At 35.3% G+C, this 27,038-nt stretch overlaps 1 protein-coding gene across 1 annotated transcript in view; it reads left to right on the top strand.

Moving 5' to 3' along the window:
- LOC150108289 (BRCA1-associated protein) overlaps nucleotides 1–27,038 on the top strand; it is a 257,850-nt gene that overhangs the window by 92,174 nt on the left and 138,638 nt on the right. Inside the window, exons 7-8 of the mRNA XM_090415728.1 lie at nucleotides 6,368–6,433; nucleotides 19,609–19,691. Of these exons, the coding sequence (XP_090271854.1) occupies nucleotides 6,368–6,433; nucleotides 19,609–19,691 (149 nt within the window). The remainder of the gene's footprint in view (nucleotides 1–6,367; nucleotides 6,434–19,608; nucleotides 19,692–27,038) is intronic.

Raw genomic sequence — 27,038 nt, 5'->3', positions numbered from 1 at the left:
TCTGAATATCTACTATAATTGAAGAGTATGCATCTCCACCTCCTTGTGAGAGAGAAAGATCTGCAAGACCTATATGCAATCATCATCATCGGATGGTTTATTTTCAAAGATTTGCATATCTGCATCCTAAACTTAACATCATTAGAATTAATGTTAAAGATACCAAGCTATTTTAAACCTGGTTTTACTCCATTTTCCAAGTAAGCAAACAGACAAACAAGTCAAATTTGCACCTGCAAGTGTTGAAAATCTAGCTGACCCTGCATGTAGTGCAAGACCAAGGCAACTCATGGTAAAAGTAGTATAAGCTCTGATCACTAATCTTAATATTTACCCTTAATGCAAAGCACATCTCGTGGAGGAGATGTATGACGCTTTGTATTAAGGGCAAGGGGCCACTACCCAGACCAGTTTCGACCTTTATTGAGGTCTCATCAGTGGGAGCCAGGCTAGAAATACCAAGATTTTGGTAATACAGAGCCTATAAGTATTTTACCAGAACAAGTTACCATAAGGTGTTTTAACCTTATTAAATAACCTTATTGCAACACTTGCAGGCGCAAATTTGACTTGTTTGTCTGTTTGCTTACTTGGGAAATGGAGTAAAATCAGGTTTAAAATAGCTTGGTATCTTTAACATTTATTAGACCCAAGGTAAAATACTTTCTATCATTAGAATTAAATTATCATCATTACACAGTATTCATTGATGCTGAGTATCAGTGAATATTTTCACTAGTCATTACTCCTGCTGTTAGTAGTAGTAATAACTAGTGAACCATTTTGATATGTACAAGACTTGTGCCCTCATTTTGATATTGTAGCATTTAAATATTCAAGCTGCTGTTTTTTTTTTTTTTTTAATATGCTAATAATGTTTGTTTTTGTTAGAAATTTTACTGAAAGCCTCATCATTATTAAAATTAAGTTAAATAACCAAATAAGCATATCTGTTATGGTGTTGAAATAACTGTCTCAACACCACAACATAGCATAAATTTATATTGAATAAGATAGAAATTACCTAAAACACTAAACTAGCAATATACAAGAACGTGTTCAAACCAGTTGTAACTTATGGGCCTTGAGAGTTGGGTTAGAAATAAAACAGTTAATTGAAGACTAGGAACGGCAAATATGAGAGTTCTGAGAAAATTTGCAGTGAACAGATGGTATGAATGGGAGAATCATTAAAAATGAAGATTAGAAAGGAATTTGATATTATTAACATTCAAGAATGTGTGAACAAAGCTAATCTGAGATATGGTCACTTAAACAGATTGGGAGAGTTCAAAGATTAGCAGAAAAGTATTTGATGGCAGGAAAAAGACTCAGCAAGATCTAGCTGGATTGATTCAGTTAGTAATGCCTTGGAAGAACTGAAATGTAAGATCTGTCAATATTAGTCCTGACAATTAACAGATCAGTTTGGAAGAAAATTGACAATGAGCTAGTAATAATATGAACTTAATCATGAGTAATATCTTCATCATTCTCAACATTCTGTGCCTATTCTTAACCTGCTTTTCCTCCAAATACAATGCAGATGTAGCTTCTTCTTTTTTTTATTTTTCTAGATAGCTTAGCTTTGAACTGAAAGCCAAAGGAAATCCCAGAGAGTTCTTTAGTTATATGGCAAGTAAGAGGAAGAATGACTATGGAAGTTTAACCCTTAATGAGTGACGATCACGATCTGACAGAAGCAGATGAAATTGTTGAGTTACTAAGTGACCACTTTGCAAGGGGATATCATCATAGTGAGGTTACTGCTTTAACATATGTGACAGACCCTAATGCGGTAACAGAGGTGGATGAATTGAAGGTTCTTAGGATATTGCAGAACCTCAGTGTAAATACAGTTGAGGGATTAGATCGAATATCAGCTCGGGTTTTGCAAGAATGTCCAAGGGAACTGGCAATGCCCCTGACTAAGCTCTTTAAGTCTCAGCTCTGGTAGAGTTCCAAAGGAGTGGAAAGAGGACAAAATAATTTCCTTATATAAGGAGGTTCTAAGTAAAGAGAATTCATGAATTGGTGTATAAAAATATGATACTTTATGAGGGGCAACATGGCATTGTGAAGGGTTGGTCATTGCCTTAGTAATTTACTGCCTTTTCATAATATAGTAACAGCAGAGTTGGATAAAGGAAATGGTTATACGACGATTGTGCTGGACTTTGTGCAAAGGCATTTGAACAGAATACCACATGAAACTCTGTTATGCAAATTAGAACAAATGGGGTTGGATTATGATGCTGGTTAGGTAGATAAGAGGGTGGCTGCTGGGCAGATATCAAAAAGTGATATATGGAGGGGCAGAATTGAGGCAGGTGACTAGTGGTGTGCCACAAGGTTCAGTCTTTGCTGTTTAATTTGTACATAAATGATATAGGAAATAATTTGAAAGGAAATATTCAATTGTTTGCTGATTATGCAAAATTAGGTAGAATAATAGTTAATCAAGGTGATATGGAAAGCTTGCAGGATGATTTAAATAGGTTGTCAGTACTTAGAGGGTTTTATAGGATTGATGCATGTGAAATGTTTCAGCACTTGGCTTGAGGGACTATAACAAGGGGTTATCCCTGGAAGTTGAATAAAGATGTGGTTAGTAGGGGTGTGTGAGGACTAGATTTTTTGCTTGGAGTGTTGTGAATGAGTGGAATGGGTTGCCAGAGACTGTTATGATTGCTTTGTCTGTTAATGGGTTCAAGGAGAGATATGATAGATTACGTGGATAGTTTGGATCTCCCCAAGATGAGCCTTCAGACTCCATGGAGGCGTCTATACAATAATAATAATAATAATATACAAACTGAAGAGAAACATATTAGGGATGTGTGAAGTAATTATTTTGAAATATTGTTAAAATGGATAAGTAGCAAGAACAGTGGTAGAAAATGCTAAAGTTTGAAAATGCAGTGAAGAGAGTATATATATACAATACTTGAGGAAGAAAAAGTCATCAGAAAGGCAGATGATATTCAACCAGAATACTGAAATATGGAGGTATACAAGTTTTACAGTGGTTATCACAGTTCCAAGGGCTTAGTCAGAAGCTCAAATTGTGGATAATTGTGATAGAGCCTTCTTAATACCCACCTATAAAATAGGAAATAAAACTGAATATGAGAATTATGGAGTAATTTCCCTAATGAGTCTGGTTTGAGGCACGCATACTTGAGAAGATACTAAGAAAATAGCTAAATTAAACTAAAAATGAGAATTATAGAGGGATTTGTTATCAAGTATTTCAGGTAAGATGTAAATATACAGTAACAAGCAAATTAATCTGAACAAGCCAAATTTTCATCCAGGTTTTGGTTTGGTTTTTGTTTCATTTCACAATAAGTTTGGTTTTGGTTGAGTGCTATGTGTTTTAACTGTCTCTATGATGTTTGTTAATAGTGTAAACAAGCTGACATTCATTTATTTCTTTTGTGTAGCTATAAAATGGATACATCTCCAAGAAAGCATTCAACAACATGTACTCTTTCTCAGCACACATCCATGGTTCAAAGACAAATTGCCAATGAGTGTGATTTATATTTGGGTACTGTTAATGCAATTTTAAAGAGGTTTAGGGAAACAGATATTTTCTCCTGACAGAAAGGAAAACTGCACTTACTCAAGATTGTTTACTTTGGAAAAGGAAAATGGATTCATGGTTGTCTGCTATAGACAATATTTCTGACATGAGACTCCGTTGAAGTTTGCTGGAAGCAGGGAGGACTGCACATAGAGCAAAAAATAAACAATTGTTGACGAAGGCTTTACAGAAAAAGAAGCTCCAGTGGCAAAAGTATACAAAGATTCGACTGTTGAGAATTGGAAGGTCATATTCTCAAATAAGAGTCATTTCTTTGTCCAAGGAGAGCAAGTACCTTATGTTCACAAATCAGCAGCTGAGAAGACTTCTCCTACCCACTTTCAACAAGCTCCTAAACACCCAGTTAAAAAGATGTTCTGGAGTTTTTTTACACATGATGTTCCAGGATCACTTGTGCCTGTTGTTGGTATGATGAAAAGTGACCAATGCATAAAAATATTGGAGAAAAAGAGTGGTTCCACAGATCCAGAAAGACAAAGAACTCATCTTCCAACAGTATCTCATTCCATGCTACACATCAAAAAAAGTGAAAGAGTTCCTTAAAAATCACAACATCCAATTGCTTCAGTGGCCAGATAACTCTCATGACATTTACCCAATAGAAAATATGTGGACCATAGTGAAAAAGAAATTTGGAAAATTAAATTATGATACAAAGGATAACTTAATGAAAGTCCATTATAAAAGTATGGTTTCGAGATGCACCTATCCTATCTCCTATCCTTCTCATCCGTCTAGGACGGGTGGAGTCCCCTCCTAATGAGGGGGTTACTGATGTATTAATGCAGCCAGTTCACCACTCCTCTGCTGCATCCCCTAAAGGCGATATTCATGACTGTATCCGTGTGTGTTCACAGGGCCGGTTTGCCTGCTTGCGGGATGAAAAACCCCAGATAAACTGGGGATGGGAGGGGGACTGCTGTCCACGCCCAAGACCGGCTAACTTGGCTATGGCTGAGGAAGATCCTTAAGCTCCTCACGTTGTTGACAGGAATCGAATATGACACTCCTTTCCCAGGCATATAGTGAGACAGACTCGAGTTGCACAAATAAGAAAAATGTGTTCTAAGTTGGTAGAGTCCATGCCTAAACAAATTACTTAACTTAATAGGAACAGAGGAGGACATATAAATTATTAGATAAATTTTAAGTTTAATTTTTGTACTTATTTTCTTGTGTAATTAAAATTTCTATTCTATTCTTAGAATCAGCAGCAGCTCTCAGGAATCAACCAAATCTTAACAAATATGGTTGCATTAAGCTTCCTAAGATTCAGGAAACGCTTATCACCAGAGGTCCCACTTTACATTCCAGGCCACCTACAACCGCCCTTAGAGGGCACTCCACTTAGATAGGACCTTAGTGTCACCCGTGTGGTTGGGCTTAGTATTGTTTGTTATTTGTTTTTATGTTACATTAGTTTTTTTGTAATCCCTGAAGATGTCTCATTGACTGAGACGAAATATAGGAAGAATAAAATTCTGTTTTTAATCCTTTCTGAGTGCTGTATACAATCCATTAAGCCTCCAACATGAGATCACTTGACACCTCCAGGGAGTCCAAAGACTCATCGAGGGAGAGCACCTACTCTACAACTTTCTGTCTCCACTACCTACAACGAACTGCAACTTCTCCATTTGCTACTCACCACCACCACCACCACCAGTATTTTCACAGACAATCGCAAACATCCATGCTCACGGTGGGACAAACACCTAAATACACATGTAATTTACATGAAAATATAATTTCTCATAGTTTTTACTAACTCTCAACTAGCTAACTTTAAGCAACTTAAATCTAAATTCAGTTCATTTCGAAGAAATTCTTTAGCTGTTTTTTTAACCTTAGATTACATATTGAAAATTTCATATGTACAGTGGAACCTCGGTTGTCGAATGCCTCTGTTCTCGAACAATTCAGTTCCCGAACATATTTTCCGAACAAAAAATGCCCCGGTTTCCAAATAGAATTTCAGTTCCCGAACAGGCAAACGGCAACCACGAGCTACCCATGCTGAGCTGTAAGGTGGGAAAGCGTCAGTTACGCGGCAGCCTTCGTTCAGTGCAGACACTTGCTCGAATTTGCAGTGTTTCTTGATTTTCTTTGTGTTTTTTTTTTTTTTTTTTTCATAAATTATTATTAATTAAGCCACCATTGAACCACAGAAGAATAGGGATAGCAGCAAAGCGAAAAGAAAAGTTATTAGAACCATGATAGAGATTAAAAAAGAAATCATATCCAAACATGAAAATGGGTTCATGTCTCTAATCTTACTATGCAGTTCAGTATGGCGAAATCAACGATATGTACAATACTCAAAAATAAATGAACAACAAAAAAAATTAATGTTTTTATGGAAGGGGACTCCCCTTACTCACCTCCTTCCACTTACGCCATCCTCCAGCTCTCCTCCATATGTATAGTTAAAGTGAAGTTAAATTTTTGTTTTTATTTTATCTATTTATTGTGTTTAATCTTTTTATGTAAGATTTTATGCATTTTCATTATATTTGTATACGATCCTATGCATGAAGTACTGTTGGAAAGGTTTAAATAAACAATCATCTGGGGTTCGGGAAAATTAATCCATGTTACATTAATTCTTATGGGAAAATGGTTTCAGTTTTCAAACAATTTGGTTCCGAACAGCCTTCGGGAATGAATTAAGTTCAACAACCGAGGTTCCACTGTATATTGTTTGCTTATCATTTACTTGTAAAGCGATTATTAAAATTTTATATTTCTATTTTGTAGGAAGCTTGTTTTCCTTTGCCTGGACATACAGAATTGCCAACATGCCCAGTGTGTTTAGAAAGAATGGTAGGTTATAGACTTACCTTATCTAATTTATTTTATGAAATATTTAGATAAATGAGATAACAATGACTAAGCAAACCTCTACACATAACAATAATAGTTTTTATCACAAAATTTGAAAATTATAATTTATTTTCACTCATTTTATCATCATTATTACTTGAATATAATGCTTAACTGGTGAGATACAATTAATGTTAAATAATAATAGTATGTTCTATATATTAGTTGAAAAGCTTGAGTTTTCAAACAGAAACTAAAAGCAATAATTTTCTTATTCATTAAAAATGTCTCTTTCTTTTTTTCTGAAGGAACAGCACTGTATTTCAGAGAAATAAATTGCACATACCTCAATGACATGTTCTTGTCTAATATCATACTTGTCACTCTTTCAGATATACTCTTCACTAGTTTGTGATAATACGTCAGGTTTTTGGACCATTCTTCCTTCAGCATGACCCCCCAGTCCATGTACTGTTTCCTGGATGCACTAGTCTGACTTGCACTAAATATTATGCTTCATTCTAGAAATTTTTTTTTGTTCAGTTGAGATTAGGACTGTGTAGATCAGTCATTCAAGAATTTTCACATCACTTTCCTCAAACTATGTTGCATTAGCACTTGCGGACACTTTGTCAATTCTTCCATAAAACTGCTATGTAAGAAGCAGAGTATTATTCAGAGGTGTTGTATGTTCATCAGCATTCATCTTTTCACTCACTTCAACAATTAAAGGCCTGAGTTCATCCACAAGAAACAGCTTGAGCCCATTACACTTCTTCCACCAAACCGCAGCTGGAATGATGCACTTATTTATGCTCACTCATTCATCTGATCAGAAAAGGGTGTAGCATGATTTTTGCTTCATAATACAGACTTCCCAGTATCTACTACAAACCAGTCATGGTGTTCCTCACACTAGTGTACTCTGTGTTGTTGATTGTCATGGGTTTTGTTTGGCTGCTCCTTTAGAAATGAAGCTACACATGCACATTTTGTATGTAATGTCCTGTAACTAAACTGAATCTTGACTGTGAACTGTTGATTGTATATTTCCAAATTGGACTCCTGGTATTTCTGATTGGATATTGGTGCCAATTCTAGAATCTTCCTGTCCTTTCTTAACTAAGGTACACTGTCACATGTGCATTAGGTGATAATGTTGTTTACAGTTTATTTTGGGCATTTTGCAGTCTTTTAACAATATCATGAACTGATATGGCACCCAGTGATAGCACCTTTTTAAAAGTCCATAAGTTCTCTTTGTAAGTATTGTCTTTTATATAGGCAGACATTGATCTTGATTTTGTACATCATACAAATGTGATCACCTCTGTTGCCAATATTGGGACTCTGGAATGTTTATTGTGGGGAGAAGTTGAAATATAAATTGCAGAGTTCATTGAATAGGCAGAAAAGTGATGGTATTAAAAAAAAAAAACTGGTTTAAAGGTGAGTTAAAGTGGAGGGAGGGGTAGATTTTTTACATGATGAATGGTGAGTTAGTAGGGTATAGTCCAATGCACATTCCTTGCTATGAAGATATGTGCATTTGATCTTGAAGAAATCATGGGTATTAAGCACTTAAGCAGTTGAATCAGAAATAAAAGTTCAAAGCACTGTTTATGCAGATCTTAAAAAAATAAGAGAATACAAAGCATTGTTGCTCACAACAATGTATTTATTATATTTAAATATATTATTTTAACTTGTAACCTATAAATAGATAATTATATAAATATTTATATTATTATTTAATATAATAAAATTCAGAAATACTGATATCAAGATTTTGCAATATCATGCTGCCATATTTTGAAAATAAAACACGGTTCCAGAATACCCCCCCCCCATTTGGAACAGTGTTAGAGCCTGTCTAACCATAACTTTACAGAAATGATACTTTTAGCAGTATAGTTGCCAATTAAAGGCAAAAATTAAACCACTTAGAACACTGGTTGTGGGTTACATTCCTATGAGGAAGCTATTCTAGAAGAACATTAGTGGCCTAATTCCCTAACAAAAATAGTGCCGTCTACATTCCAGCAGGTTCACCTCTAATCTCTCATGAAATCCTTCCATGATATGAAGATGATATACTTTGAGGTAATTATTCAAGATATCAACTATTTCTTTTACTTCTATCATACAGAGGTGGAGGATTTTTCATCACCCCCCCAAAAAAAAACAAAAAAAAAAAAAACTCTTATTTTGATATTTACAGACATTAGCCTCATAGTTTTTGTTGCTTCAGCCATAAATCAACAATGTCTGTCACTGCCTCATCATCTGCATTCCTTAAAGTTGTTTTTAGATAATCATTCTTCCTTTTACAAGTCACTAAGATGGGGAAGAGATTAAAGAGAGAGAATCTCTAGTTTTTCCTTTTTCCATATCATCTAATTTTTTCTCATAATCTGAATTTGCTTCCTTATCATTCTTGTTACTCTTCTGGTCTCTGCTGGTTAGTAATCATGTTCATCACCTTTCTTTTTAAACTTTCTCCACAATGCTGCAGTTCTTTATAATTTTAATCATACATGTACAATAATTTCTATCATTCTGACACTTATGGTATCTGGCACATTGCAGATCTCTATATAATGTAGATTTCCTGTAAATGTTCATGATGTTATTTGAGGCTCTTTTTTCTTAATTTGCTGCTGTTCTTTCTTAGCCATGCCTGAATCACCTCTGCAGTCAGGCCTGCATAATTCCTATCCTCATTTGTAGTTTACTAGATCCAAAACTATTAACCCTAATGAGCTCCTCCCCACCTCATCACATGCTGTTAAAGGTATTTATTTCTAAATAACTCTTAATTCTATCTTTCTCATATGCTAACTGTTCCTTCCAGCAGGGTCTTCCCCCCCCCCCCCCCAGTTTATCTGGGGTTTTTCATCCAGCAAGCAGGCAAACTGGCCTGCTTGCGGGATGATTGAACACACATGGATACAGTCAATAATATCGCCCTTAGAGGATGCAGCAGAGGAGTGGCGAACCGGCTGCATTAATACGCCAGTAACCCCTCATTAGGAGGGGGCTCAACCCGTCCTAGAAGGATGAGAAGGATAGGAACTGTTTCTTCCAACTTGTTTATCATACTTAAAAAACCTTATACTGATTACATATAGTGTATTTACTGAAGAAATATTCCTATATTTTATCTTCAACTCAGTAACCCCTGGCTTATGAAATGAACTAACTATATACTTTCTCTCTTTACTTCCACATCACACCAAATAGTCCTGAATCTACTACCTTCGTCATCAATGTTCCTTGCATATGCTTCTGTAGTCAGTATGTACAAATCATCGAATGAACAGTTCACTGAAAAATGAATTTCAAGATGGGAAGTGAATTTACCCAAAAGACCTGCGGTTTTTAATGGATTAACTTGAATGTAATTGAAACTTACATGATATTCCCTTTATATATGTCATGTAGATGTGTGTGGCTTTTTTTTGAGGAATATATCTTTGTCATTATTTTTTGTTTTTACACGTGTGTATTTTATGTTTTACGCAATCTTGAAACGATTATATAAAAAATCTTTATTATTATAATTATTATTCACTTTATCTTCCTCTCTCCTCAACCGAATGGTTGGTGGGGTAGCAATGCTATTTTTTTTCTTTTTTTAATGTGATATAATTATTTTATTTTGTAAGCTTCATATTCTAGTACAAAATTTTGACAATCATGTGTAACCCAAGAGCAACAGCTTGTCCAGGTTACGATATGCATAAAGTTACAAAAAGTTATGTAATGCATTATCATTATATACACATATGTACATCCATATAATATATGGATATAATAATGTTTGTGTATTGCTTCACAGGAGATATGCTAATATGTACAGAGAAAGTTGCATAACATTAATTAGGAACAAAATAAAACAAAGTAGTTAAATAGCATTTAAATTTTTTACATTTTACACATGAAACTGGATCTTTGAATACAAATATGTTGCAAACCATTACTATGGAATTTATAGAATTATTTTGAACAGATCTTCCTCATTTTCATGGGAAAATAAATATTCTTTCGCTAGAGTTTTGTATTTGTTTGGATTAGTTTCATTTCTTATTGTTAAAGGAAGTGTGTCGAATGTTTTTGGCACTAAATAAGTATATTGGTTGTGTATTGCTTCTTTATTTGTTTTAGGAACCATATATTTTAGGCCCTTTTGTCTACTAAGGAAAGCATCTTGTTTTATGTAATAAATTTAGTTTAATCCTTTACTCAAGTGTAGGCAAACAAAGTTTGTGCCTGAAGTAGTTCAGGACTAAGGCAACTCGTAATAAAGGTGGATCAAGTTCTCATCACTCATCTCAGTATCTCCCATAATGCAAAGCACATCTCTTTGTGGACATGTATAATGCTATGCATTAAGGGAAGGGCTACTACCCAGACCGGTTTCGACCTTTATTGAGGTCTCCTTAGTGGGAGGTAGACCCAGAAGTGGTGATACTAAGGCAGAAGCAATAGAGAGATCATATTTACTTATATGAGTTGCCCAAAGGTGTACCACCGTATTATTAATTTACTCTGCATTTAGAGAAAGATGTTTGAAGTTTATTTTCCACTTGGTTAGACTGTAATAAATTTAGTTTAATCCTTTACCCAAGTGTAGGCAACTCGTAGTAAAGGTGGACCAAGCTGAGACAAGGAGTGATGAAAGCTTGGTCCACCTTTACTATGAGTTGCCTCAGTCCTGAAGATACTTCAGGTGCAAACTTTGTATGCCTACACTTGGGTAAAGAATTAAACTAAATTTATTATAGTCTAACCAAGTGGAAAATAAACTTCCTACATCTTTCTCTAAATCCAGAGTAAATTAATAATAAGGTGGTACACCTTTTGGCAACTCGTATAAGTAAATATGACCTCTCTATTGCTTCTGCCTTAGTATCACCACTTCTGAGTCTGCCTGCCACTGACGAGCCCTCAATAAAGGTCGAAACCGGTCTGGGTAGTGGCCCTTCCCTTAATGCATAGTTTTATACATGTCTGCAAGGAGATGTGCTTTGCATTATGGGAGATACTGAGACAAGGAGTGATTGAGAGCTTGGTCCACCTTTACTTCGAGTTGCCTCAGTCCTGAACTACTTCAGGTGCAAATTTTGTTTGCCTACACTTGGGTAAAGGATTAAACTAAATTTATCGTAGTCTAACCAAGTGGAAAATAAACTTACAACATCTTGTTTGATATTTACGTATTCGTTGTCGTTTTTTATGAAAAATAGTACCTTATAGGCATATAAATATTTAAGGGATAGTATGTTTCGTATGGTGTATTTATTACACATTGCAGTATCTTGTATTTGTTTCTAGATAAGATCTGAATTACTTTATTCTGAGTCGAGACTAATGGTTTCAGCATAGTGGGATAGATTCCTTCCCAACTTAATATGCCATATTGTAGTGTGCTTTGAATCCAGGCAGAATATAATCTTTTTAGCATATTTAAATTTAAGAATCTATTTAGGTAGTAAAGTCTGCTTAACACAATCCTTACTTTCTTTATGACATCGGTAATATGCAGTTTCCAGCTTAAATTACTATCAGTTTTTAATCCCAAGTAAGTTATTACACTGACTTTTTCTATTTTCTCACAGTTGCAATTTGAATTTGTTCTGCAATTCCAATCATGCAAAATTAATTGTGCAATGAAGTTCATTTTGCCTGTTATATTTTGCAAGTTAAAATTTACATATTTAGTTTTTGAAACATTCAGACTGAGTTTGTTTGACTGGAACCAATTTGTTACTTTTAAAAGATCAGCATTCACTAATAGTTTGCATTTATTTGGCTGTGTCTGTAGAGAAAATGATGCTGTATCATCTGCAAAAGTATTTATTTTACTGTTTAGTTTAAGATTGCAGACGTCATTGATATAAATATTAAATAAAATTGGTCCTAAGACAAATCTTTTGTGGTACACCGCAGTCTACTGTTTTGGAGCTGCTTTGGCTGTTGTTTATTTTTACAATTTGTGATCTGGCATTTAAGTAATTTTTGAACCAGTTTAGGGCAGTACCTCGTATTCCTATGACTTCTAATTTTTTTATTAAAATTGGGGTACAGTGTTAAAGGCTTTGTGTATATCTAGAAATACTGGTATTGTTAGTTTATGTTCATCAAGGGTAAGTATAAACTGTGTTTGTGAAGTTCAGTAAAGCATGTTTTGTGCTAAACTTTGCCTGAACCCAAATTGATTCTTTGAAAAGAAGTTGTTTTTGTCCAAAAAAATTCATCAGTCTAATTTTTACCAATTTCTCTAAAATTTTTGAAAAGACCATTAGAAGGGAGATGGATCTATAATTTTTCAAGTTATTTTTGTTTCCATTTTTGTAAATAGGTACAACTACGGCTTTTTTAAAATCTGAAGGAAACATGCCTGTCATCAGTGATAAGTTAAAAATGTACATTAGGAGTTCCATAATGTACATTTGGTATTTTTTCACAATGCTAGTGTTAATACCATCGTATTGTATTTTACTAGGGAATAATTATAGAACAAGATGGTTTCCCATTGTCTTCCTTATTCAGTAACTGTTTTATGTCTGTATGCATGATATGCATGTTCATGAGGACCAGTTTGCAGGATGAAATGCCTGAGTTTCTGGGAGTAAAACTCTACCCATTACCATATTATACTGGATAACTCCACTTCAGGAAAAGGACTGATAATTCTTTGCATTATGCACAAGATTTGAACTCAAGTCTTTCTAACTAAAGAGCTACGTTTATATTGACTGAACTACACAGGCTCCATTATTATTATCAATAATAGTAGTATTAGTATGTGACTTCTACACACACACACCAGTCATATGGGATAAATTTTACTCTGATTTGGTATTTGAATCTTTTACAAAACTTTGTCAAAACATTCCGGTTTTCAGTTCAGCTATATTTGGGGCTATAAAGGGACATGTCGACATTTTATATTGCAGTAACTCTAAGACTCAGTGGAATATGTGCAAATGTTGGAATTTGTAAAACGCACAAGAAGTCTATGTGGTTCAGTTTTAGTTCCAACAGAATGACTTTTATTAGAAAATTTTGATAAAGAAGTTTAGAAATGATATTAATAATTCTGCTCTAGCTGGATGAAATTTAACGAAATTTTATAGTTAAGATATATATTAAAGTTTATCAGTTTTGATTTCAATTCAATCATTGTTGTGAAAAAATTGGAACAAACTTTTTCGTCTAGAGATAAATTACTATCTACACAATGAACTAGCAGGCACGCTTACAGAATAATGTTGTAAAAAACAACAAAATAATTATAACATCTCCATGTCCACTCACATATGTTGTCTACATCTTGGGTGACATTAGGTATTCTTACCAAATACTTTAAAACAATAGTTTACAAGAAAATTCGTCTTTCCATGAATTATGGAAGAGTTTATCGAAAGATGAATTTTTCAGTGAATTGTTTTTTCGATCAGTTGCATTTATGATGAATTGTTGTGCAATGAACTGTCTCTCAATGAATTGCCCATGGTAAACTGTCTTTTAATGAACGGTTTTCAGGGAATTTTTGTGGAACCTCTGCAGTCATCACCCCCCACCCACCCACACACCATCCCTGGTAACATTATAATGTTCACATCCATATCATGAATGTATTTTTTGTGAACCATGTTTTTAGTAGTGATACTAGTTGACCAGTTGATGCTGACCAAGAGATTTTTATCCATAAAAAAAAAAAAGTAGTAGTGATTAAGAAACAATTATTTTTACTTTTTCTAGAGAGGAAGGTAGCTGATTTATAAAATTTCTAAAAAACAAACAAACATTTCTACTATACTTGAAATTAATCTTGCTACTTTAAGTCAGTGCTCCAAACTTAATAGTTTACCTTTCATCAGACTAACTCATCTCAAGCTTTATTCCTGATTTGGAGTTTAGAAAAAGTTTTTCCTTATATTTACTCAAATCTTGTGGAAATGGTAAGAAAATTATACAAACATATATATATTAAAATTCATGTTTACCCTATCAGAATTTCAGATGCAACTATCTCTTACTTATTCATGGAATAAGTGAGAGATAATAAGAATGTACTTATTATTGTTATCCATAAATGGAGACAAGTTGATATTTAATATATTAATTATCAATAAACTTAAGTTAAGAAAATATTAATTAGCATTTGATATTCATGTTTCCCCCCTCCCCAATCTTCCCAGTATTGACATCACAGAAATTTGAAAATTTATTCTTTGTTGATGCCACTGCCCATGATAGCCATTACCTAAGCTTATATATGACATGCCATTCATAGCTGTTGATGGGAATATAGCCACATTCCTGAGAGCATTAATGAAATCTAATTGCATGAAAGAAGTTTCTTCATGCAATTATTAGACCTCAAGGTGGTTGATATCCTTCATTGGCCAGTGAAACACCACAGTCCTTATTAGAGTCTTGAAGTGACTATTGCATGTTTTGTCTCTAGGGTCTCCAGTTTCTGTCCCCTTCCTTTCTTCTTACATGCAGTGAGAGTGGTGTCCTTGCTGAGCACAGTCATAGTAATTCAACTAGGGAAGCTAGTGCCTCCTCCATTTGAGGGTACAGCAGCAAAGCAGTTTCCACAGGCCAGCTGCCAAATAGTACACAGGATCAAACTTGTCATCAGTTAGCAAATAATCATGCTGCTGCTGCTGCCTCCTTGCTAAGTTGTATGTCGAGAGTCTGAGTATTCAGAGAACTCTATTAGAGCTACTCCTGAATTCCAGTTTGGGAACTTGCTATGTTGGTGTCATGGTTAAAAAACTCTCACAAAAGCTAACAAAATTTTAAAAAATGTCTGGAATACCCCCTCCCCCCAACAATAAAAATACATTCCCCCACAAATCAACAAAACTCCATGTAAAAAAATACTTCCACTTTACCAAAGGGCTTAATACCAACATTAACAGTGTATACTTATAGCTATTCAAACCCAATCTGTTATTTATCACTGAATCTCAACTTGGCATTATCTATGACTATAGCTCACCTAAACTTTCCTCAGTACATCGTGAATATCTTCAACAAGAGGGGGGGGGGGACATATGCTTTTTGTTAGATCTAATGTGCCATATACCTAATTTTATCTGATCAAAAATCTCCTCTAAATGACCTGCTTTGGCTCAAGATTTCCTTGCTTTATTTTTGTGTTCATTTGCTGTATTTACTGCTCTTCTAATTCTGATAACTATAGTGATATTTTTGATTATCTATGAAAGTTGATTATAATGCAGTCAATCATCCTAATAGTGAGATAACCTTCTGAGGTTATTTTAACTGGCTCCCCTTCTCTTTCTTCACAGAGCAAGCTGGAAGAGAAGCTGAATTGTTTGCTGTTGGTGCTGATCTAATGCAAATTATTAACCTACTACCAGAATTACAGATAATCCTCATAATTATCCCAACATCCTGAACCAATATTCACGTTAGCTCTCTTCTTGGTAATTCTGACCATAACTTTGTTTGTATTTCTTTTCCACATATTGTTCTCCTCCCTGCCAATCTCAGTTTTGTATTCTATGGCACAATAATGCTGCCACCTTAGATGACCTTTGTGATTTCTGTGCCCTGTTTGCATGGTCTAATTATTGCTTCTGCTCTTCTGAACCAAGCACTTTATCTTATCTTTTAAGTGAAATTATTTTTGCTGAGATGAATGCCTATATTCCCATTTCCTCTCAGAATCAATGACTCTTATACAAGCTTTGTTGTCCAACAAATATGCCAAAGCTCTCTAAGACAAAAATGCAGCATAAACCCAATGACTCGAGTTTAAAACTCCAATCTTTCACTCAGTTATCCTAGTCTGTAACAACTGTACAAAAATCAACAAATCTAAAGCAGACTTTCTAAGAGCCAAATGTACTAAGCTTGTCTACTACTCATATGGCAGTTGAGTCTTCTGGTCCCCTCACTAAGGCTGTTGGGCAAAACCTCTGCCCAGTATGTTTTCACCTCTCTCTCTCTCTCTCTCATTCTGATGGAATCATGGCAAATTTTTCTAAAGATAAGGTAGATCTCTTGGCACGAGTCTTCTCCAATTTTTTTATCAAACCAAGACAAATCTCCCTCTACTATTCTGTAATCCACCCCTAGTATGTCTCCTCTGATCTTTTGTCAGAAAATACTCAATAGTTTTGACAGTAACAAATCTCCTGGCACAGAATGGTATCCCTTCAGTTATAGTAAGAGCTTTTGCTCCAAAATTAACATCCAACCTGTATCACCTTTACAAACTATCCTGTTCTCCTCATAATCAAAAATGTCAATATATTTATCTGTTCAACAGCATGTTTCTTCTTGTTCTTCAGTCTTCTCATGTTTGAGGACTCGTGACCTTGTTAACAATGTTCTTCCATCTTCTTTCTGCTGTGGCAGCTGAAGCTTTCTCCAGTGAAATACCTTATTAAGATTTGGAATTTGATCCAGCCATCTTGACAATGGATGTGCTCTTTTTCTGTTTCTTTCTAACTTGCCCTGCATCATCATCTCCAGATTATCATTCTTCCTTCAAGATATGTGGCTAAAGTATTGAAGCATTCTCTTATCGACAATATCACTTTGCCGTCTTTTGATGTTCAGTTGTGAAATGTTGCTAGCATTAGTTCTTTTTTCCATCCATGAAATACTCAGCCTCCTTCTCCAATACATCTTGAAGGAGTTGAGTCTTTCCTTACTGATATTATTTAGTGTCCATGACTGAATCATATAGGACATTTGGAAATACAAGGCTGTTGACCAGCATAGTTTTGGTGGTCAGAGAGATCTTTGTCTTTTCAGATCTTCTGTAGTTGTGTCATTGCCTCTCTCCCCATACCAATTCTTCTCTTAATTTCAAATCTGCAGCCTTCTTTATTTTTTATTAGTGCTCCAAGATATTATTATTATTATATAACACCTCCAGGGAGTTCAATGACTCATCAAATTCAACTCTCATTATGAGTGATTTTAGTTCTTCCATGGCTATTAGTACTATGTCATCGGCATATCTAAGATTGTTTATTTTTCTTCCCCCAATTGAAATTCCACCCTTCCAACCATCTAGAGCTTTCCTCGTTATATGCTCTTCATAGATGTTGAATAGATCATGGAAAAGGATGCAGCCTTGTCTCACTCCTTTTTCTACTTGGAACCATTTTGACATATATATCAGTGGCGTTGAGTGCACTTTTCGGTTGGGTGTGCCGTCGTGTGGGTTATGCAACCCATGCTACAAACTTCACGTCAATTTGACTGTATGCATGGCCGTGCATCTGCAGAAAATTTTCCAGGGAGGAGGGGGGGGGGCAAAGCTTGGAGACAAATAATTGCATCAATAAATTTTGAACAATTACAAATAATTGTTCAATAAAATTTTTCATTCTTTCCTTAATTACATATAGCAAAATTTTACTTTACTTTAATTTTACTGTGAGATTAAGGAAATAGTTCTATAGTTATTGCAATCACTGGGGATAAAATTCAGCCATCAAATTATTGTCCCATTGTCCTTACTTCACTGCTCTCAAGAGTAATGGAGAAGGTTACTGGTGGTGAGCTTCTTTCATTAGCTGGAGACCAATCAGTTAATTCATGATCACCGACATGGATTCTGCTATTCTCATTCTACAGCACACTTCCTTCCGTATTCTTTGGATACAGGCCATGGAAAGATTTGGAGATTCATGATCTCTCTTGATATTTCCAAGGCATTTGATCAAATATAGCATCAGAGCCTTCTTTCCAAGGTATCATGTTATGTCTTTGCCCTATTCTTTGTGAGTGGATTGCCAGCTCTCTCTCTCTCTGGTCATTCATTTCATGCCATGATGAATTGTTCTCTTTCATCTAATTTTTCTGTCAATGTTGAAATATCCCCAGGGCTCTGTTTTCTCATCTGTTTCCCTTTCTCCTATATATCAATGAACTTCTCTCAGTAATATCCATCCTGTGGATGGATATTACTGAGGGTGCTGTCAGCTTTGCTGCTGACAGCACCCTCCATTTCTCTACATCATTCAAAAATCCTTATAGTGCTCATTTGACTCAAACTTTAAGATTTTCTATGAGCAGTGCTTTAAACACTTATCTTCAGCTATTCTCAAGTGGGTTGAAAATGATTTAGTAAAATTTAATGCTATTAAGACATAATCCTGCCTTATTTCCTGCAAGAAAGACCATGTCTCGCTCTCCATCACTTTTGATGACATCCCAGTCACAGACCAAAATCAGTTTTCTCTTCTTGGACTGACTTTTAGATCTAGCATATCCTGATATTTTTGTGACATACACATTACATTGAAAATTGTCCATAAAAACCTTTCAGAATGCTTGATTGTATCCAGAAGAGAGAGAGAGAGAGCTATTTGTTTAATAGATGATCTTCCCACTAATTTCCTCTAACTGATTTCCATACATTGCTTCTTCTGTTCTTAATTTCATGGACACTACTCTGCTGAACTGGCTATCACCATTCCTCCACTTCCCCCATTCATGTATGAACATCGTTTCTGGACAACATTGATATACTGTTCAGCTCCAAACTCATTGAACCATCTTCTAATCCTCTTCTTTCATTCAATATACCTGTGGCCTTTGGAACTATCTTCCTAATGAGTATAACTTGCATCTTTTCAAGAAGCGTATTAGCATATTCTTTTTTTTTCTCTCTTATCACTTGCCCACACACACACACACAGCACTGTTGTGCTATTGATCTTGAGACCTTGTATGTATTATATAAAAATAAATAAGTAAATAAAAATACATTTCTTCCTTAGACTTCTAAATGTCCCTAAATAGACATTTAGATGAAGAAATATATTTTCTGGACAAGACAAAGGTTACACATTCTTTATCTTATGGATAAGACAGTGTACCTGACATAATAACAAAGAATATAATGTGAACAAAGACGAGTAATAACAAAGAATATAATGTGAACAAAGACGAGTAATAACAAAGAATATAATGTGAATAAAGAAGAGTAATAACAAAGAATATAATGTGAATAAAGATACAATAAAACAACAGAAGAGGCGATGCATGGAAAGCAATTAGAGGAAATTAGTGGGAAGATCATCTAAATGTGATTATGTACACATTCCTTAATGCTTATTCTTCCCATACTTATTCCTCAGTAACATTTACTTTAATCCTTTTAGGATGAATCAGTGGAAGGAATCCTTACAATTCTTTGCAATCACTCATTTCATGGTAGCTGCCTAGCCAAATGGGGAGACACCAGGTATGTATAAATTTCACTTTTGTAAACAGGGAGAGCAGTGTATAATCCACAACTCATTTTTTTATAGTTCTTGCATGAATGAAAAGTTGTATATACATTAAAATCATGAAACCACTGCAGCAAATGTTTTCAGATAAGCCATGCAACACATCCTTCTCCTCCACTCATCCTGCAAAACATTTTGAAAGTTTGCTACAATGTGCTACACAGAATGTAGCACATAGTAGCACTAACAGTGCTACACATGGCTTACTGATAAATGTTTTATTTTAGTAAATATTAGTAATCTTAATTCTCGTGGAAAGGCTTAGACGTTGGTTATGCATTTTTTACTAAATAATTTAAGGAAATTACAACGTCAACTAGGATATACATTAAAATAAATTTTAATATACTTTGCCATTTTCAAGAAACTTAAGAATAAGATATGTGCATGCAGGCACAACAAACAGTAAGTGAGGAAGAAGCAGGAAGCTATTATTTCTCCTAAAGTCCTGATGGTGCCCCCCCTAGCAGACAATGTTGGTATTCTTGGGCGATTGGGCTGAAGGCCTTCTGATGTAGGTTTCCCAAATTTGAGGCAGTCTCATGCAGCCAAATTTGTTGAGGTTTGGATTGTTTCTTAGGGCTAAAGCTGATTCCATGAAAAGCCTTTCATATTTGTATTTACTACAGTGTATTATCGTGGCTTTTTTCCACTGTATTCTATGGCAGGTATCCAGCGCATGGTCAGCAAAACCAGAGTGGCTGTATTGGTGAAACCGGATTTCGTTTCCTGAATGATGCTAACTTAGCTATCCAGGCACTCGAAGATGACCTTTCAAGCACCTTAAGCCACGAAATTTGGTCTATTTTATACGACATCTCGTGCACTGCAGCGGAGAAAGAATTTAAAAAAGTACGAGATCGACACATCAAAAAATTTGAAATTTTAAAAAAGAACTTGATCTCGAAACCATAACCTCCTACCGAAACGGTAGTCAGCCTTTCGTCATTTAGCGTGAAACCTGAAGCACTCGACGCCCTCGCACGTGGCCACAACTTCACCATTGCGCCCAGAAGAATATCTGCTGAAGATATTATGATACGAATTGAATGCAAGATACGACACCTTCCAAACCACGTCGCCAACGATATTAGACTGGATGTGGCTTGTGTTCTGACCAAAGCTAAACCACCAAAAGCCAACATGCCCAGTAAAGAAATTAAATCTCTACTAGAATTTAAGAAAAACAAGAAAATAATAATCACCAGAGCTGATAAAGGGAACGCCACAGTATTACTTAACCCAAAGGATTACACAGGTAAGCTGAACGCTTTATTGTTAGATCGGGCTACTTACCTCCCTATCGAGTACAATCCCACCAACTCCACAAATTAGAAAACTCCACAGGCTCCTTAAGAAGATCACTTCTTGGCCTGTGGAAATCACTAACAAATTAAAACCATTTAACTCCATACCCCCCCCCCCCCATATTTATGGACTCCCAAAAATACACAAGGAAAATGTGCCATTACGTCCACATATTGGATGGCATTGTTTCTCCCACATACAAACTATCTAAACATTTGGCCAAAGCTCTCTCACACTATACTGGCAACACACCTTCACACATAAAAAAACTCAGCCTACTTCAAAGCCAGCATAAAAAAACCTTACACTCAAACACACTGACATAATGGTCAGTTTTGATGTCTCCTCCCTTATTCACAAAATGTCCCACTCAAAGAATCCTTAGAGCTAATCAAAGCTAAATTTCCTCCCCGATATCACAGCCCCTATTTCAGTTCACAATGAACTCAGGCTATTTTGTTTGGCAAGGAAAATTCTACAAACAAATAGAGGGGACAGCCATGGGTTCTCCACTCTCCCCACCCTTGGCCAACTTTTATATGGAGACTTTTGAAGAGAAAGCCTTAAACTCTGCCCCACAAAAACCAACCATTTGGCTTCGCTATGTTGATGATGTGTTCGCTATTTGGCCACATGGCTCCGATGCACTCCTCTCCATCCTAACACACTTAAACAACCAACACCCCAGAATCAAATTCACCCTGGAAGAAGAAAAAAACAACTGCCTTCCTTTCTTAGACATACTAGTTACCCACCAGCCTGATGGAACCTTGGTTTTCTCAGTCTATAGAAAACCCACCCATACAGGCAGATACATTCACCAACAATCCCACCACCCCTCCTTGCAACAATATGGAGTCATTAAGACACTACACAACAGGGCTAAACTTATCTGTTCAAATGACAATACCCTAACCACAGAACTAAACCACATTCTCCACACTTTCTCAGCCAATGGCTACCCCCCCCCCCAAAATCCAAAAAATAGTGAAACCAGTAACCCCCCCCCCCACACACACACACACAAGGATTACTCGAAATCCCTCACCATACCCTATATCCGAGGCACCTCGGAAAAAATTACAAAAATCCTAAAAAAACATGACTTAACTTCTTGTTACAGACCATATAAAAAATTGGCATCCCTTATCCGCTCTACTAAAGACTAACCTTCCCTCCCCCTCCCCCTATACCTACCTGGTGTATATCAGGTCCCTTGCAGCTGTAAGCTGTCCTACTTTGGCCAGACAATCAGGACAGCAAATGTCAGAATTTCAGAACACAAGGACTACATCCGGTTTCACCAATACAGCCACTCTGGTCTTGCTGACCATGCGCTGGATACCTGCTATAGAATACGGTGGAAGAAAGCCACTATAACACACCGTAGTAAATACAAATATGAAAGGCTTTTCATGGAATCAGCTTCAGCCCTAAGAAACAATCCAAACCTCAACAAATTTGGTTGCATGGGACTGCCTCAAATTTGGGAAACCTACATCAGAAGACCTTCAGCCCAAGAATACCAACATTGTTTGCTAGGGGGCACCATCAGGACTTTAGGAGAAATAATAGCCTCCCACTTCTTCCTCACTTACTGTTTGTTGTGCCTGTGTGCACGTGTCTTGTTCTTAAGTTTCTTGAAAATGGCAACGTGATGTTGCCGAAATATTGAAGTATATTAAAATTTATTTTAATGTATATCCTAGTTGACGTTGTAATTTCCTTAAATTATTTAGTAAAAAATTAGTAATCTTAGTAATTAATTTTTTAAAGTATTTTACTTTAGGTATTATTTCTGGAATAATTTCCACTTTACTCCTCTAAATAAATATTAAATTTTATGGCTATTTTTTGTTTAGGCATATCCCTTTTTATAATGTCATTGGCTTTTTACTCAATTTTTAGGGCATTGCTGATGTTTTAAAGCTGCCAAAAAAGAAAACATTATGGAGGGAATATAAAGAAAACGGTGATCAAACATACTCATGAGTAGTATAAAGCGCAGGCAAAAAGAGTGACTAGTAAGGTAAGAAAGGCCAAATCAGATTACAAGAGAAAAATAACTAAGCATACCAAAGTAAATCCAGAAGAGTTTTTTCATTATGTAGCAGGAAGGCGAATAGAAGAGCAAAAGAAATAAGTGAGTTGCGGAGTGATCACAAAGTTTATCATCCAGGTAGATATTTTGCAGTTACTAATGTCAAAATCGAGGTACATGAACAAGAAGTGCTCAGCATCTTGAAAACTGTCAACATAAATAGAGCAGTGATATCGGATGGCATATCTTGTGTGCTATGCTAATGTGTAGGAGAATTGGCAGTGCCTCTGACAAAGCTGTTCAATCTAAGTCTGAGCTCTTGTAAGGTTCCAATGGAGTGGAAAGAGAATAAGATAGTTCCATTACATAAAGATGGCTCCGAGAAAGAAGTAGCAAATTACAGACCAATTAATATCTCAGGAATGGTGGTTAAAGTATTGGAAAAGTTGGTTAAAGGTAAAATCCAGCAGTGGGTGGATAGGAATATATAGGTGGATACTCTATGGTGGGAGACATGGCTTTGTAAAAGGTAGAGCCTGCCTTAAGGAATTAAATCACATTTTATAATAGGGTGACAGCATTAGATAAGGGTAATAGCTGCACAATAATATTGGTGTAGCCATTTCTCTTATGAAGTGTAGTGTGTGGTGATGTGGAATCTAGGAGAATCAGAGTTGATAAAGGTGATGGAGATATCCTGCAGGTTGATTTAAATAAATTGACATTGCAAACAATGGATAATGGTTATCAATTTATTGTTGCTGAAAGTTTTTCCACTTGGTTATACTATAAATTAAAAAATAAAGATGCCAAGAAGTTATATTCTAGGTTTCATGCTTTATCCAAGTGTAAGTGAACAAAGTTTGCATGTGAAATCACTTCACGACTGGGTTACTTGTATATACAGGCTAATGACTTCACATCAGTTGCCTTAGTATTCTTACAGACATGTATAATGCTATTTGATTATGTGAAGGGCTACTATGCTTCAAGTAGCCCAGTCATGAAGTGACTTCATGCTCTAACTTTGTTTGCTTACACTTGGACTAAGGATGAAACCAAGAACAAGTAGTTCCTGTCTTTACGAATTAATTGGTTCCTGGTGACTGTTTGTAAAGCGGGAGTTTATTTGCCTTAGAAATAATGCTATAAGCGAGAGTTACATTCATAAGAAGGAATATATAAAATATAAAATGAATATTAAATGATAAGAAAAGACTTTAATGGTCAAAGATTTATATATTTAAAAAATAACATAAGAAAAATTTTAAATTAAAAAAGATTCTTTGAAAAAAAATTAGCTCATTTCTATATCACTGGGTGAATTGGCAGCCGTCGAGGTAGTAGGAGATATATCAGGAAGCTTCAGTGCATCTTTTTTTTCTTCAAAGACGGTCTCAAGTGTCATCTGCTTCATTGACTTTCTCTTCTTTTCATTTAAAATAGCTCAATAGCAAGCAGAAGCATTATTCGTTTTGCAGAAAATTTACTAAATCATTCAGTCTAAATCTTGTGATTCAAAGATTGCTTGAGCTTTTCAAGAAGTTTAACATTAAATAGTAGCAGCTCATTAACATCACCTTCTGAAACTTTCATTTGCAACTGGTTAGCCATTCCTAAGATCATTTGAGTTTCAGAATTCACAATCTTTGTTGGATCTTCAAAACCTTTGAAATTATCATTAAACTGAGGACAAAGTTTATGCTGTACTCCTTTCATAATTTTTTCAGAAACTTTATGCCAGGTGCTCTGCGTTATCTGAATTGCATCTAAGATGTTGAATCTTTTCCAAAACTCTTTGATAGAAAAGCTTCCATCTTTATCATTTGCTTCTATTAACATTTCAAAGGTCTCTTTGAGGTAATGTGCTTTAAATGTTACAATCGTTCCCCCCTCTCCCTGATCCATTGGTTGTAAAGAGAAGTTGTATTTGGAGGTAAAAAGACTATTTTTACTTTAGGGCAAATGTAAGCTACTGATGAGGGATGGCTAGGTGTATTGTCAGTTATCAGAAGCACTTTAAATGTAATTTGTTTTTGCTCACAAATAGGGAACCTGTGAGGCAAGCCTTGTTATTTGCCTTCCATATTACTGGGAGAGTATCTTTATTAATTCATTTTAAGCTTGGATTTTCTGATCGATGCAGAAATAAGGGTTTTAACTTTCAATCGCAGCTGCATTTCCTCCTAATAGTAGTAGTAGAGTGATACTTTAAAACCTGGCATGAGGATTCTTCTTTTGCGATGTAAGTTCTTGCAAGCTTCCATTTCCAAAAAAGGCCTGTCTCGTTGACATTAAAAATCTGCGATGGCGAGTAATTTCCTTTAATTATTTGTTCTAATTTTTCTGAATAAGATTTTGCAGCCTCATTATCAGTGCTTGCAACCTCACCTTGTACTTTAATGTTATGCCAACCAGTTCACTTTTTTTTATAGTGGCCAAACCACCCACTACTTGCAGCAAAAGTTTCTTTCAGTTATCCCCTTTTTGGTCTTTCAGCATTTTAAAAATGGCTAATGCTTTAGTACAAATCTGTGCATAGGTAATAGGCATGTTTAATCGTTGAGTTTGGTCTCTTATCCAAGCAGTTAACAGTTTTTCCATATGAGGAATTATACTGCCTGTTTCTTTATTATGCAACCATGTACGCTGCATAAATTGCACATTTTTTACTTCTTTCAAATATTTTTTTTTTCCTTTAAAATGGTGCAAACTGTAGAAGCGGGAAGAGAACATTTCTCAGAAAGAGCTTTAACTGTGCTACCCACTTGATGGCTGGTAATAATTTCATATTTTTTCTCAAACGTAATTGCTTTTCTTTGTTTCTTTTTCTCATTTCCTGGTTTTCACTGTTGCTTCTTTTTGACATTATTGGAAAAGTGAAAGGGTTATAGTTAAAAAGAAAACAAAACAACGAAAAAAAACCCCGTTGTCTGCTTTACCAAAGGAAAATGGATTCTTTGAACACCTTAAGTGCCTTTTTAATACAGCGTATTATATATCTAAATTCAATAAACCATTTGCTGACCTCAAAAACTTGATAGCCTTGCTAAAACAGCATGATATTATTCAGTCAATAGATTCAGTTCCTGTAGATAGAGCAGTAACAGAAGGATATAAAATGCAAAGAATTTGTGTGAGTTATTGCTAAAATCATTAAACAAGAAATAGTTAAGGAAATTAGACCCCATTAGAGTGCATCTTCTTTTAGATACTTCTACAGATATTTCAAATGAGGAGGAACTTGTTCCTCTCATCAAAATCAGATGTTGAAAGAGGCATTTGTTTCCATAATTCCCCTTTAAAATTCAACAACTGCCAGTTACTCTGATGCATTAAAACGTGAAATGAATAAATTATTCTGGCCATGGAAAAATTGTATTTGGTTAGTAGGCATTGGAACAGATTCTGGGGAAAAAAACAATGAACCAGTAGCAAAATAATGAGAGATGTGCCAGATCTTATATCAACACGTTGAATTGCACATAATTTGAATCCGGTTATTTTAAATTCTACTAAGGATATCCCCCTTTGTTTCTGACATTAAAACTAGTAAAAAATTATATACTTTTTACCAGAATTCACCAAAAAGACTGAAAGAATTGGGAAAAGTAACAGCTATGTTAAAAACAAAAATCCTAAAGTTCCAGTATCTGGCGGCACTGACTGCACTTCTTATGAACCACTCTGCAGTATCAGTGCATTTGGAGGAAATAGGCAATGGATAAGGGAATGTTATATCAGAAGACTTTTTAAAGATCATGAAGACATAACTGCTTTGCAAGAAGAATCCATTTTCTCTTAGATTTATTTAACTTTATTCAAACAACTATTACTGATTTTCCAAGTGGAAAACTTACTAATAAGTTAAACAAAATGCCATGTGGACATTACCTTGAATGTCCTGAGAGAAATGTGAGAAGCACCACAACCTTTTGAGAGGAAATTTTTA

This window comes from Typopeltis vanoorti, chromosome 3, assembly GCF_054136105.1.
Source record: "Typopeltis vanoorti isolate ZY-2024b chromosome 3, IOZ_Tvanoo_1.0, whole genome shotgun sequence".
NCBI lineage: Eukaryota > Metazoa > Arthropoda > Arachnida > Uropygi > Thelyphonidae > Typopeltis > Typopeltis vanoorti.
Note: the sequence above shows the minus strand (reverse complement) of the source record. Positions and strands in the feature narration are given on the sequence as shown.